Source organism: Scyliorhinus canicula, chromosome 25, assembly GCF_902713615.1.
Source record: "Scyliorhinus canicula chromosome 25, sScyCan1.1, whole genome shotgun sequence".
In the NCBI taxonomy this organism is placed as follows: Eukaryota; Metazoa; Chordata; class Chondrichthyes; order Carcharhiniformes; family Scyliorhinidae; genus Scyliorhinus; species Scyliorhinus canicula.
Window position 1 is genome coordinate 14927169 of NC_052170.1, and position 16019 is coordinate 14943187.

General features: G+C 44.8%; 1 protein-coding gene across 1 annotated transcript in view; it reads left to right on the forward strand.

The window, feature by feature from the left end:
* The window catches only part of LOC119957008, a 142719-nt gene that overhangs the window by 72971 nt on the left and 53729 nt on the right, over positions 1–16019 (forward strand). The window contains 2 exon segments of the mRNA XM_038784591.1: positions 8636–8848; positions 12704–13221. Coding sequence (XP_038640519.1) covers positions 8636–8848; positions 12704–13221 — 731 coding nt within the window.

Sequence of the window (16019 nt, forward strand, 5' to 3'; positions counted from 1 at the left end):
TTCTCTTGCATTGAATAACATCCCTTTGTCCAACCATATTCTAACCCACAGTCCTCCTCGCCTGTGAGCTCTCTTCCAGCTGACCTATACTGGCTGCTAACCACCACCAATGCATTAAATTCAAAATGGGTAGTCTTTCTCTACATCTGACTGCTGCACCTATTTCTTTGCAGCTTCCAGCCTTGAAGTTCCTGTTGAACATTTTGTTCCTCTGATTTTGGGTTTCTGTTCCCCTGCGTTTGGCCTCACAGTTGGTGATGGAGCTTTTGACTGCTGTGATCTGCCTTTGCAGCAACCTCTTTGTATCTTTCTGCCTCTTAACCCCTCTTTGTAAACCTCTAGGACTGGCGCCTCTTGACTAATTTTCCAGTTTTGCTTCCTTATCACTCCATATCCATTTTCCTTGTGTCTGGGACACACCTTGAGACATTCCTTTTAGTTGCATTAGATAAATAGAAGCCGCTACGCCTGCAACGGTAGGATTGCTTTGGGAGTTACACCTAAGACCTAGAAAAAATGAGGAGCAAGCTTGTCTTTTAGTAGTCTGTTACCAGTTAGTAGCTGCATTGTTACTGTGTGTGTGTGTGTGTGTGTGTGTGTGTGTGTATTATACCTTTCAACGGTAGAAATGAGCCCATCCATGGGGGAAAACTCCCAACCTATTCTAGCCCCAGCATCGAGTACTAATATGAGCCAGAGTTACAGTGTGGCAAATGAAGCCAATGTTTGTCAACTTCAGTATCAGTTTTGTTCCTGTTTTATGTGTGGGGAAGTAGGAAATGGATATTTTTGATTCTTAAATGGGGAATGTCAGTGTGATCAAGATTTGTCATGAAGGAATGGCCTGCAGGAACATTATGGCATGCTTGGATGTTTGTCCCATTCTCAGAGGTGAGCTATGCTGTGATGTGGAGTGACTGGGTTGTGTCACTGCACTCTCCTCCTGTTTACAGGAATGTCTCTTTAAATCATGCTCTGTGTCAGACAGGAAATGTTTTCTTGAGGGTCACTCAGAGTGCAATGAGCTCTTGAGTCGTTAAGCTTTGACACCCAAAAGTGAGAGCAAAAGCATTGCCATTCAGTTTTGGATGACTTAGAAGTCGATGTTTAGATTCAGAGGCGTTTTATAATGCGAATAACTCTGCAGGCTTTGTCCATATCTTAACAAATACAAGACCCATCCTGTCGGAATTTGAAATCTTCAGCCCTCTTATTACCTGAATTGCTTGTAGCCCAGGTCTGGGGAATATCACAATATATCCAAATTTGATCAATGTTGCTTGGGTATCAGTAAAGCATAGATTTTCATTCTATGTTCCCTTGCTTTAGATTTTTTCTAAAGTTTAATAACTGGAGACCAGAGAGTACTTTAAACCATATACAACCGAAGAAGGCAATTATTAGGCTGATACTGATATTGTGAGTAATGTGGACTTTCCTGTTTGATACTGATTGGGGCATGAGCTGGTGAATTGCATCTGATAACTGGATCTTTTCATTAAGAGTTTTTATGAATTTTAATAAATTCAATTACGGGCCGTATATAGCATGATGCAGAGCAGAAATGTTGTGTGCTTAATAAGGCGTGGAGTGCACTGGTGGTTATAAGTAGTGGTGATTGACAATACACTTGTCCCTGTCTCCAAGCCTGGGATGAAAGGTAGCGGACAGCTAGCCATCCAGTTCTAAACAATCCCAGGATCTCTCCTGAAGGTTGTGGGGCGATGACTGTCGTAGCCAAATAGCTACTTGGGTTTGTGAATGAAGAATGGTCATGAAAATCTCCCATACATACCTGGAATTCCCATATATACTTTTGCTGCCCAGCTGCAGTTATACAAACTAGGAATAGGCCACTCAGCCCTTCGAGCCTGCACTGCCATTTGATAAGACCATGGCTGGTCTGACTGTAATTATAAAGCATCTTTAATGTAAGACGATGCTTTAGGGAGTCATGGTAGTGGGATGGAAACCATGGGGAAGGAGACATTTACATTTAAAAACGGAGGCGGGGTCACTTACTGCCGTTCACATAATGATTCACTTGGCCCAGCTGGATCTATGTCTAGTTTGTAACTGCAATTTTAAAAAAAACAACCGAACGTATTCGACTTGAGATGAAAGGAAAGCCACAGACACCACTGCAGCACTGTCTCCTTTGGCAGCTGATCAGGATACACAAACTAAATCTTGCATTTGTCTAACCTATGCCAACTCCAGCTATTTGAAAGAGTTATCACCTGATAGGCCCTGTACAGGTGAGTTAGTGGACCTGCCCCACTAATGTGCAACATTATTTGCAGTTTCCTGTTGTCGCAAACGACAGTGGGGATCTGAGGCATACTGCCCCCGTTGACAAGGCTGAAGCCCGGTTAATGGGGCAGGGATAATACGGCGATTTTGAGGAACGTCTGTCGACTTTTCATGCCATTGAGTTGATAAAAGGAATCTGGAAAGGCTAATCGTATTTGGGTGGCCTGACGAGAGTCACGCCAGTCCGTAGGTGACATGAATTGGTCACAAAGTGCATTTGCTCGTTTCCTATCTGAACAATTGTAAGATATTCTAAAACGGGAGGGAGCATGGGAAATCTTGCAACAAAATAGCAGATTGGAAGAGCATAAACTGGAAGTGTTTCTTTCACAACTGGGGCAATGTATCCGTACTTCTGTGGTGTTCCCTGTGAGTGAGCTGTTTATCGGTGTAACATTTGGGGGTAACCAGCAGGTCAAATCGGTGAATCTTCGGATCCTGGCCAGTCAGCTAACAATGAAACCAAATTATGTGAGACCGATGGTTGTGACACGGTTTTGGAAAATGGTACAAATTTGCTTTGAGGTGATTTTATGCTGTTTTTTTTAAAAATTGTGCGCAATTGCCAGAGACATGAGCGCGAAGAGCATTCTCTGTGTGGATATGGGGATGCTGTGGTTTCCTACAGAAATCCTGAAGTAACTGCCAGGGCTTTCCTGGCATTTACTGATGGAGTTCAAGTCATTTCTATTAGTGTTGGCACAGGAGAACCACCACACTGGATTATACGACTAAACAAGCTCTTAGTGCAGTGCTGTTGCAGAAACCAGTTGGTAACAGCCAATTCTCGTGTTTTTTTTTCAAACATGCTGGCCAATTTGGACAGCCTGGATTCACTCTACAGCCGAACAGAGATATCAACAGCCTGTTGGGAAATGTGAGCATATGGCTCAATCTAACACGAGACAAGTTGTCAGATACTGCAGACGTAAGCTTAACCCTCAAAGGGCTAGTCACACAATTTGTTGTACTAACTGTAAAGAATTTCTCTCCAGTGGGCTGATTGTTAAGCTGGTGAATTTCCCTGCTTCTATGTACCCAGGGACACAATTGGAGGGATGATTTTTGGAAGGATTAAAAGTGTTCCAGTAATGTGTTACGCAGTGCTCTGAGGAATTTTCAATTGCTGTTGTACCCAGTAAGTTCCCTGTTAAAATCAAATGCTTTCTTCTCTTTCAGTTAATAATTGGAATTCTGACTCATGCCAGTTCTCTGAAACTGTCTGAGAGCTACCCAGAGTTTTAAACTATGCATATTGAGCAGGGGGGAGTTTTAAACCCCCCGCTCCTCACGATGCTTGACGTGGTTCAAATTCTTACATTTGCAGAATCCCACCCCATCATCCAGTCACCTGTTTTCAGTTTCAATCGGTGTGACCAAGTGACCCGCCCTGGCGTGGCATGCTTGTAATGATATTCGAATGATACTTGGGTAGCGATTTGAAAAGGCTGTCCCACACCTAGTTCCCATCGCTTTCCGGTTACCAGTTCGACTGACTCTGGACAATCCTGGCTCCAACCCGTCATCTGGGCTGGCTGCTGTGCAGGAAACGGTGTAAACATTAGAATGAGGACCTGATGTTAGATTCAGTGGGCCCTCCATGTTTGTGGGATCTCTTTCCCCCTCCTTCAAAAGTAAGCATGTTCTTCCCACTCTCCTCTCTCTCTCTCCCCACTCCCCACCCTCCCCTGTTAATAAACAGTTGGCAGAGGGCTAACTATCCTCTCTGCCCTGGGGATTTTGGTGATTGTGGAGCAGGATGCATTTAATGACTATTCCTGGTTGGGGGTGATATTGTGTGCTTTTCTTAACTTTGCCTGAAATGGTTTGAGACAGAAAATTCCAAGTTATTGACCCAGGAATGAAAGGACAGCGAAAAATGTGCCCAGGTCACGTTGATGTATACATAGAAGGAAATTCAGGGGGTGATGACATTCTCATGGTTGCTGATAGTACCTAGCATCTGGATGCTTGTGTGCAGATCCATAGGGGTACAAAGTTTGCAGTATAACTGTAATTTGCAATCTCCATTTAGTTGGCTCTGGCCTCCAATCATTAGCTGGCACATATAAGTGCCTTAAAAGTTTCAGTCTGTGCAGCTGAATCTGGTATTAAAACAAATTGCTTCTGGTTCGCTTAGGTTCATGTTATTAAAATTCTCATTGTAATTTGCAAGGATCTCCACAGTATGTGTGAGGCCAGTGCAGTATTGCCCTTTGCCAATATAATGTCCAAAGATGCGCAGGTTAGGTGGATTGACCCCTAAGTGTCCAATGGTTGGGTAGCGTTACGGGGTTAGGGCTGGGATTGGGCCAAGATTGGTTGCACTTTCGGAGGGCTGATGCAGACTAGCCGGGCCAAACCACCTCCTTCTGCACTGTAGGGATTCTATGAATATTGTTTCATCTTGGTGTGAACCTGGTTGAATTAAGTTGATTTCTAAAAATGTCTCACCCACACAAAACATGGCGGAACAGCTGTAAACTTTCAATTCCGCCTATTTTTTCAGTTGCCAACTTCTTGTTGTCATTTCCCAATTTCTGTCCAATGTTCCAAAGCTTTGCTTTTAAAGTGTATTTGTTTAATATTGTCAAAGAACAAACTGTGCTTTTGACTTTAAATATCAACGGGTATCTGGATGCAGATGATTCGGTGAGATTTGCGCCCAGTTGCTTTCTCCTGTGATTCATTCTTCCTTTTGGAGACTGTAATAGTTTGGCTGGCTCACATTTAAAAAGAAACTCTTTTGATTGAGTTGTCTATAGCCTTAACTTTGAAACGAGGAATATCTGAAGGCTTTTGGGTCTTTACCGTAGTAGAAAATTATAATTTGTTTTTGTCTTTTTAGTGAAGTATAATTGAAAGATAGTTTTTGATGGTCAGTGGTGATGATGTGGTGATCGAGCAGCCTGATGTCTGTCGCCTGAACTGCGGGTTGGCTGTATAAACCACAGTGTGATGGTGCTAATTATGATCGAACCATCAGAAATAAATTAAAGCTCCTGACAGGCAGCTAATGAACATAACATCGCAATAGAAACCGAGAATTCAACCCACATATTCTGTGTAGACATTTATCCTTCACTAGGGCAGTGGTTTTAATCCTAGGTTGCCGTTGTTCCTTATTCCTTCAATCACCCGTCTATCCGATTATGAAATTTCAGAGAACCTTTGGCTATAAGTGCCTGGAGCGTTGTAATGTCTGTTTTAAAATGTGTTCATGAATATAGCATGCCTATAGCCACAGTTGGTGGGCCTGTAGACTTTCTAATGCCTCCAGCCAATGCTTTGTGAATAGTAAGTACAAGTTCCTGGATTTTGGGAAGATCCTTGTGACTAGTTCACTGAACCGGATGATCTCTTGGCTCGAAAGGGCAGTTTTCAGGCTCCACTCTTAAGATATTACCGGCAGTTGTCTCAACATGAATTCCGTCACCTGCCATCTTCTACCTGCGTGTATTTAATAGCTTCTCGAGCATTGTACTGTTCTAGATTGCCGTTAAATAAAATGCATACATATAGGCTGAAGTGTTTGGGAGGGGGGGAAGGAAAGTTAAAAGCATGGTTTGAGTATTTGGTGAAATGATAGGAAATGGCCTTTTAGAAGCACTTTGATCAAGTTTATTAGATGCTTGTTTAAAGTATTTGTCATGAGCATCGCCCAATACTAAATGGTTGCAGAGCCGAGTTATATTCAACAACAAATTTTCAAAATGTAGCCCCTTTAAATGCGCATGTATTCAGTTCTTTGAAAGTAGGGGCATCCTTTTGTCATGCTGTACTGCATTTTGGTTTAATTTGGGGCACCATTATGGCCACTTATTCTAAATGTGAAATATGAAACTACTTTGTTCCACGTGATCAGGTTTCTCAAGGCCCTACTTTCAGCCATTTCATAGTATAATTGCTGATCTTGGGTCGTAAAGATTTTTGATTCCCTTTGTAAAACATGTATATGTTAAAAAGGAACTCTGGCAGACATTTTAGTGCTTTCCCATGTCTGTCATTGTTTTGTCTGACTCCAGGCCTGCCGAAATGCTTAACACCCCCTTTTAAGTCTAACACAGAGCCAGTTTGTGTGTGTGCTGGCCTATGCGATCTGTGTATTTTAACGAGTTGCAGAAGATTTTTTTCTCCATATTTATTTCCTATATTGCGCCTCCCTGCTCTATTTTAATTTTCTTTCTGGCGTGGTGGCTTGTCAATAGGCCAGAATTTGAGATAAAGCTGGAGGTGCTGTGGAGAGCAGGCTTTGAGATTAAGTTTGCCGGAGTAGGATTGAGATGACGGTCAGAAGGATCAGTCGTCAGAGTGAATGAGGGTTTCCATACTGGCGGGATCAGCTTGCTGCAATGGTGGACGGCGTTCTGGAAATGGTACCGGGCAGTTTTGGTGACAAACTGGGGTTTATATTTAGTGTTGCACATATGAAACAATGGGTTCACGTGAAATGCTATAAATGCTGAAGATTAGTGTGCAAAAAATGAGTGAGAAGAGAAGCCAGGAGATTTGGGGGAGGGTGCCTGGGAAGGCAGGAAAAAAAAATGTGGATCTTGCAGGAGAAATGTGTGGGTTTAAGAGATTTTGGTGTAAAAAGTAACTGCAAATATAAAAATAATAATCTCTATTAGTGTCACAAGTAGGTTTACATTAACACTGCAATGAAGTTACTGTGAAAATCCCCTAGTCGCCACACTGCGGCGCCTGTTCGGGGACACAGGGAGAATTCAGAACGTCCAATTCACCTAACAAGCACATCTTTCGGTGCTTGTGGGAGGAAACTGGAGCACTGGGTGGAAACCCACGCAGACACAGGGGAGAACGGGCAGACAGCAACCCAAATCGACAATCGAACCCGGGTCCCTGGCGTTGTGAAGTAACTGTGCTAACCACTGTGCTAACGTATGAAGACTGAATCAGCAGTAACTTGGAAATGAATCCCAATTTCCCCAGAGTGATTCTGAAACTGCACTGATCACCATGTATCTCTGTTACTGAAATCACATGAAATTTAGTGGGATTTGGTTAGGCAGCTCATTTTCAGCCAGTATGTACACAATGGGCCGAGCAGTCTCCTATTGTGCCGTAAATTTTCTTTGCGTCCATCTAATCACTTCAAATCGCTCCCACTGCAACAACCACCAAACCCAACCATGAGTCCCATTTAGTTGTAGTTCTGAGTGTTTTTCACAGTTTATGTGGATAAATCACAAACAAAATGTTGCATTGCCATCACTCTTAAGGATACAAGAATACTCTCCAGGGAGTGTATATGATTGTTTTCAGAGGCTAGGGTTTCAGCACCTAGTTCGTGGGGGGGGGGGGGGGGGGGGGGGGGGGGGGGGGGGGGGGTGCGCGTAATATGTTATTGTTTGGAATCCATGTTCCTTGTATCTGCTTGGTGTGATTTTTGCCACGACAATACAGCAGAGATGAAGAGACAAATAACTCCGAAAGCAGTTATTCGTTGAACTCTTTTATTTGGGTGGCACAGTGGCTAGCACTGCTGCTTCATGACACGAGGACCTGGGTTCGATCCTGGCCCCAGGTCACTGCCCATGTGTCGGCTTAGATCTCACCCACACAGCTGAAGGATAGGTGGATTGGCCAGGCTAATTCCCCTTTAATTGGAACAAAGTGAATTGGTACTTTAAATTTTAAAGAAAAATTGTAAGTTTGTTTTGAGTGTCATTTCAAGCAATCTTCCTTGTTTAATGTTTGGGCACTTCAAAATTCAAATTTAACCGCTCTGTATTGGTCCCTATATCCTACTGCTTCACCCTGGGTAGCATTAAACCTCACAAACCTGAAGATCTCTGATTTACCCTCTGATCTGTGCTCAGTCCGTCGATTGCATTGTGCTTGCTTTGGGGTGTTTATAGTCCTGGGAAGGCACGGGGGTGTGGGGCAGAATCAGCTATGGTTCTGCTTTCGGATTGCTTTCCAGTTGGACGGAATTATGAGTCTGGAAGTTTCATGAGGCGAGGGACCATGCTTTACTATTGAACTGTCTGTGCCCGAACACCCAGTGATCCTCATTATCTGGACTCACTGGTGAAGTATGGCCACTTGAGCAAATGACTGAAAGTTGATCTCTACCCGTACAGCAATACAACCATCAAAACCTAGTTGCTTGAGAGTGGGGGATTTCAATAGCTCTATTATTGCCACCTTGGGTATTCTCAAATTGTACATTTCGGACAATGGACTTGAAAGAAAGGAATTTAGGTAGTTTAACTGTTGAAATCATTTTCAATTTAATTTTTTCCCCTCTTCTCTCTCTCTCTCTTTCCCCCCCGACCCCCCCCCCTCCCCCCTCCAGTGGTGATAATTGATCCCGATGATGACGAAATGTCCACTCCGGAGCTACAATTGCCGTCCGGCCATAGTTCTGGGGAATCCGAACTCCGGGAGCAAAATGAATTGTTGGGAACACTGGACGGCAACACGCAAACAACTCCGGTGCATCCCAAGCAGGCGCTTCCCAAAATTGCCTTGGTGACCCAAGGGGAGGATTCGCTACAGTCCAACAAATGTAAGTTTAAAACAATTCACTCGATCAGTGAAGCATCAGAGAATTTTGTCTGAAGGGGCTTGGATTAAGTTGCAGTTTAAGTATGTTGATTGTCTTGATTCTTGCGCAATACTGAACTTGTCATTCATTCTATAATATGCGTTGCATTTGTGTACTCCCTTTGTCTCTTCTGCCTCTGTTTTTTTTTAATGTATTTTATTACAAATATGTATCCAAACAGGTTACAGCAAATAAACACCCTGGGAAACATACTTCCCAGCAATCAACTGTACAGTGTGCAGCTCCTCAAACACGGTCTCAAAGATCCCCCCCCCCTTTTTCTCAAACTGCCCCTGCAGAGCCCCTTACCTCATACTTCATCTTCTCCAACTGCAACGACATCGGCCTTCCTCCTCTCCATGGGCTCCGTCTTCTCTGAAATCCCAAATATCGCCACCAATGGGTCTGGGTCCACCTCCTCCTCCACTATCCTGGCTAAGACCGCAAACACTGCTGCCCAGATTCTTCCCAATTTTGTGCAACCCCAAAATCTGTGCATGTGGTTCACTGGGCCCTGCCCACACCTCTCACACTCATCTGCTACCCCCTGAAAGAACCAACTCATATGGACTGGTTTAGCACAGTGGGCTAAAACGCTGGCTTGTAATGCAGAACAAGGCAGCAGTGCGGGTTCAATTCCCGTACCGGCCTCCCCAAACTGGCACCGGAATGTGGCGACTAGGGGCTTTTCACAGTGACTTCGTTGAAACCTACTTGCGACAATAAGCTAATTATTATTATTCTCGACCAAGTCATATGCACCCTGTGCACCACCTTAAACTGTATCAGGCTCATCCTTGCACAAGAGGTCTTGTTTACCCTACGCAGTACTCCACAATTGATCTCCCCTCCAAACTCCACTTCCTATTTCTCCTTGATCTTTACCCGCTCACCTCCCTGCTCCCCCAGCCACTCTTATATATCCCCAATTCTTCTCCCCTCTTCAATATCTGGAAGCAGCAGTCGCTTCAGCAGGGTGTGTCCTGGCAACCTAGGGAACCTCCTCCAGACCTTTCACACAAAGTCCCTAACCTGCAAATACCTTTGCCTCTGTTTTTCAGTGTTTTTTGTTTGCGGGGGTTGCCTTAGTTTTAGGCCAGTCCCTAGCTGGTGACTTCTCCGCAAACACTGTAGAATTAGCATGAAGGAGAGAGGCAAAGATGGCTCAGCAAGATCTTGCGCTTGGAAATATTTCATCTCAGAATTACATTGTGTCCTGTATGGGTGCGGTTCTTAGCTTACTGCGTGATCAGTTTAGTAACAGGTTCTGCCAGTGCAGGCACTTTGAGTGCCAAGTGATGGCCACGTATGATCAAACCCTGCCCCAACTTGCAATCCCTTTCTAAATTTTAAAGTTTAGGTTTTCCTTTCAATGTGGCACAACCCGAGATTTAGGATTGAATCTCTCTTTCGGGACCTTTATTCTGATTCTGGATCATTGCTGCGTTCACGACTGTGAATGCCAGATGAGGTACGAGTCGCTGTAATGTGGGCTTTCATTTTTGAGCATCTTCCTTTGATCAGAAAGTGACACAAGTGTATATGAAGCCTCTAAATGTCCTTTTGTGCTAATGCTACGAAGCGATGTTGCTGTTGCTGACAAAATGAACTGTAAAGTTGTACATCAGTATGTGAATGGAGTCCTTATGCTGAACAGAAGGAGCTTGACCTTTAGAGCTGAACTGCTCAAAGAATCCAATCTGAGGTATTTGGCTGCTTTTAGTCAGAATATTATTCAAATAGTCCAAAGTGAAAATTATCTTTACAGCTTGCATATTGTCCTGTGGCAATAAACGGGCATTTGGTAGTAGGGTTCACGTCACTTTAATATACCAGTTGGCTTTCAAATGTTGCAATATACTCATGGCCATTTATTAAGCGCACATTTGATCCATTTTGGTGCCATACACACAGTCACTGTCTTAGACAAGTGTAGTGTATGTGAAAGTGGACTAAGAAGCGCCATATTATTCACATTTTTACAAGTAACCCGAACAGGGAGGCAATTTGAAGGAGAAGCATCCTGTGTTCACTACTCCAGTCACGCTAAATGTTTTCATTCTTGTGAAGTGAGATATGCTTCAATTTGGTAGTATGATAAATTCTGCTGCAGAACTGCTGCTGATGACTGTGATCCTCTCTCCATGTTTTGACCTGGTGTAGCTTTCTTAGCTCATTGTGTCTCACTGCACCTGACCTAATGACAGGCGAGGCTAAATGGGACAAGCTTTAGTTACGTTTCCTTTGCATGAATCAGATTCAAATTCATCAGTTTTTCTCTGAAAGCAGCCTGAAGATGTGTACACAAGTGCCGAGGATTCATTTCCCCTGTGGCTTCTTCTACCACTGTCTTGAAAGTGAAAAGAACCTTGGCTCAGAACTGAAACTGATATGAATAACCCTGTTGGGGTGTGCATCAGCACAAAGCCCCAGTCTACTCCCAACTAGGCTAAATAGCATTTACTTAGTTCGATGTAGGTATTTTTAAGATGTCTTCAGAGGGATGAATGATTTAACATTTTTCAACAAAAGTATGTTATATGAGGGGTAATTATTCAGTTTGGGCAGCTGGTCGCCAGCAGAGCATCCATTCTGGCAATCCTCCTTTGTGTTAATGAATGATCTCTACAAAGGTATTGTAAGAGGAAAGTCTTAATTTTTTCAGGTGAGACAAAGTTTAAGGAAGTAGGGCACCCAAAGGCAGTATAATAATCATCTTTATTGTCACAAGTAGGCTTTTAAGTTACTAAGTCCCCTAATCGCCACATTCTGGTGCCTGTTCGGGTACACAGAGGGAGAATTCAGAATGTCCAATTCACCTGACAGCACATCTTTCAGGACTTGTGGAAGGGAACCGGAGCACCCGGAGGAAACCCACGCAGACACAGGGAGAACATTCAGGCTCCACACAGTCAGTCACCCAAGCCAGGAATCGAACCTGGGACCCTGGCGCTGTGAAGCAACAGTGCTAACCACTGTGCTACCATGCTGCTTCATAGGCACATGGAAACAGATGGTGACAAAAATTAAAATGTTTCTCGTTTCTAGAAATGACGAGTAAGATAAGACATTTAGCGTTACTGAAAATAACTTGGCGGTGATGTCGGCAAGCATTGAAGATCATTGTGGGTGATAAATATGTCACGTTGCTTATTCTGCTGTATATGCAGAATGAGCCATTGGACTTTGAAATGACCAACAAAGTTAGGAGGTCACACTTGGCACATTTCCTTATTTGCGGCATTCAAAAAGATGCAAACAATGAGATAAAAGTGAAAAGGATTTTTGTGTAGGCTGAAATCCAAAAGAATCTTTCTTCGGGTTAACAGGGGCGAATTGGAATAAAGCCCACCATGGTACAATAGGGTAAGAGAATGGGGTGCAGTGGAGACTTTACACAGACTCACTCTGTCCTTATTTAATGGAAATGGGGCTATGATGCGCTTAATCAGAGTATGGAGAGGTTGAGAGGGTCTTCAACGTTCGGAAACAATGTTCTGATCTTTTGTAAGTAATTGCTGCATCAGCACAAAACAGGATGACACTGTTTTTGGAAGTAATCCTGTAAATATAGATAATAGAGAAGCATGATCCTTACCTTTATTATTTTACTGCTTTGAGGTGGTCTCTGGGTAGCTGCCATCATCGTGGCAGTGCATATTTATACCACTTTATGCAGCAACAGTGTAAGTTGTCTATAACCAGACTGGGATATTTCAGTTGCATGGTTCCACGAGCACGGTCTAGCCATGTTGGGGCTTTTGAAGCATTAATGTTTGTCTCAGGATTGACTGTGTTTTGTTTTTTTTACTTTAGTGCTGAATTCCTGTCAGCTATGTGGCACCTGCTTTGAAACTCGTAAAGGATTGTCAAGCCATGCACGCTTCCACCTGAGGCAGTTTGGAGTGCCAGACTCTGAGAGCAGTGGTGCCCCCATCGGTACATTGTATGAACTGATGAAAAGAAAGGGGATACCTAGTGTTTTACCCTCAACCTTGGCAAGTGATAAACCGCAAAGCTGTTCACCAAAGGACATGTCTGGTTTAAAGCAAGAAGCTCCCGGTAAACCACTCGGGGAGGAATGTCAGGGAGAAGCAACACATATAGCTAAATCACCAAAGTTGGCCATGAACAGTCCACCAAAGGGCCAGTCTCAGTCAGGATCGTCAACGCTCAAGAAAGTGCATCCCATTTTGCCAAAGCCAATGTCCAGTAAATCTCCAGAGCAAGGGAAAACAGGTAGATCATTGATGAACACTCCTCAGACATCAGGAGAGCTGCTGTCGAAGAAGCTGTTTTGGTCTCCCCAGGATGACAATACACCTTAAACCTCAGTAAGTTGTGGTCGCTTATTAGCCTTTCAGATGATCAGATTTGTAAAATCCTAATTAAGTTTTTTTTTTAAACCAAACAAACCAGATTATCGACAAACCTGGCTGTATTAAGTTAATTAATCAAGTCACCGAATGAATTAATCTCCCTGCACTTTTTTTTTCTTCAGCTATTGGGAGGCAGAGGGCCAATTTTCTGTTGCATTAAAGAGCAGAGGTCACCGTTGGTTAAACTCTTGTGCAATATCGATAGAGATGGCAGCAAGAAATTTCATCCTCGGTATTAACAAAAACAGGATTTGTCTCACATTCATCACTGATTCTTTCCCGGAATATCAAAACTGCATAATCTCGATTGAAAGCTGAAGGCTTTTCAAACAAAAGCTAAATCTAGGTTCCCATTTTTTCCTCTCCAGGTGGTGTTCTGCCTTGCTGGTATTTTACACTGAGCCTGAGCCACTCACCTAAATTTCTCAATCACAAAAACATAGACGCCCAGTTTTTGGTGACGTTTAAGGGACATCTTGACAAATGCATGAATAGGATGGGAATAGAGGGATAAGGACGCTGGAAGTGTAGTAGATTTTAGTTTAGACGGGCATCATGGTCGGCGCAGGCCGAGGGGCCTGTTGACTTAGATTTAGAACATACAATGCAGAAGGAGGCCATTCGGCCCATCGAATCTGCACCGACCCATTTAAGCCCTCACTTCCACCCTATCCCAATAACCCCTGCTAACCTTTTGCTCACTAAGGGCAATTTATCATGGCCAATCCACCTAACCTGCACGTCTTTGGACTGTGGGAGGAACCGGAGCACCCGGAGGAAACCCACGCAGGCACGGGGAGAACGTGCAGACTCCGCACAGACAGTGACCCAGCGGGGAATCGAACCTGGGACCCTGGCGCTGTGAAGCCACAGTGCTATCCACTTGTGCTGCCCTGTGCTGTACTTTTCTTTGTTCTTTGGCCTAGATAAATCTGCACTCCTAAACTAAGTGCAAGTACTCTCAACCTCATCAGAGAACTTGGAAGTATGTTGCACAAATAAGTTGGGGACACAGTTTTGGACCTTCTAACCTCTGGATTAAGGTGCAGGCACTGCACAGATTTCCACTCCTGTTGTGGATGATTTTAAAGATTGGTTACAGATAGGTTCCTTGGACATTATAGGTGTGGTGCCCCTACATTTGCATCAAGAGCGGGTGGTATCCCCCACCCGCTGGTGGGCGAATCGCCGGGCACCGTGCGAATCGCACCCATGCCGCCCCCACTCCTGCACGCGATCCCCCCCCCCCCCCCCCCCCCCCCCCCCCACACAAAACCAACGGCGTGCAAATCGTGCCAGGTCGTTCGGAGAATCACCGCTCGCGGCTTTTCTCTGGCCCGGATGGGCCGAGCGGCCGCTCCAACACGCCAGGGTCCCGCCGGCGGCGTCCACCCCTGGTCGCTGCCGGCGGGAACTCTCAGGGGGGGTGGCCTGTGGGGAGGGGGGCTCCTTCACCGGGGGGGGGGTGGGGGGCCTCCGAAGGGGTCTGGCCTGCGATCGGGGCCCACCAATTGGTGGGCCAGCCTCTCCCACCCCCCCCATCCGGGCCTACATTCCACCCCCTGAATACCCCCGCCATAATGCGGGGCCGGCGCGCGTAAGAAGTTGCCCGCGCATGCGCAGGATAGCTTGGCCCAACTGCGCATGCGCAGGATTGAGCTGCCCCAACTGCGCATGCGCAGGTTGCTGTGGCACCCATTTGGCGCCGCGTACAGAGACTCGAGCGGCGTGAACCGCTCCAGCGCCATGCTGACCCGCTGTATGGGCCAGAAAAGGACGTGCCCAGGCCCTGTTTGCGCCATCGTGAAACACAACAGCATTTCTGCTCAAAGTGAGGGGAGCCCTGGGGAGTTTAACTCGGAAGGATATGTATTCCACAGAGGATCCTTCGACTAGCTCAAACCCAGGAAGTAGTTGATTTACAAGTTTTGGTGCCCAAGTAGCTTACAGTTTGAAGTTTGATATCCTCTTGAGTATTAGGAATATTCACTAATGACACATCAGTCTTTCCTTCTATTATGGGCAGATGCACCATAAGCAACCTCATCCATGAGTGTAGACAAGATGTGTGGTATCTAACGTGGTAAGTATTTTGTACAACCTTCCATTAAGCCCCTGTGGTTTTGTGTCCGTTTTAGTTATAACTTTGGAATGTGCTTGTCCTCATAAACTTGCCACAAACAAGCAAACGGCTACTAGGAAACAGAGTGATTTTGCATTTTAATGTGCCAGCTCGAGAGACATGCACTTGCAGAACAGAGTAATCTTCAGATAGATCGGCTTCATCCCCAGCCCCAATTAAAATGGCAGAAACGTTGCAAATAGGACCAGGGGTGGGCCCTTCGAGCCTGCTGCGCCATTCATTATGATCATGGCTGATCCTCCAACTCCGTAACCTCTTTCCGCTTCTCTCTCTCTCTCTCTCCTTTCTCTTCCCCCCCCCTCCCACCCCATATCCTTTGATCCCTGTAGCCCCAAGATTATCAGACCCTGGGGATTTATCGGCCTTCAATCCCAGCCATTTCCTCAAAACCATTTCCCTACTAATATTGAATTCCTTCAGTTTCCCCCTCTCACTAAACCCTGTGTTCCCCAACATTTCTGGTACGTTATTAGTGTCGTCCTTGAGAAGGCAGAACCAAAGTATATATTTAATTGGTCAGCTATTTCTTTGTTCCCATTATAAATTCCCCTGTTTTTGACTGTACCTACATTTATCTTCACCAATCCTCTCACATGCCGATGGAAGCTTT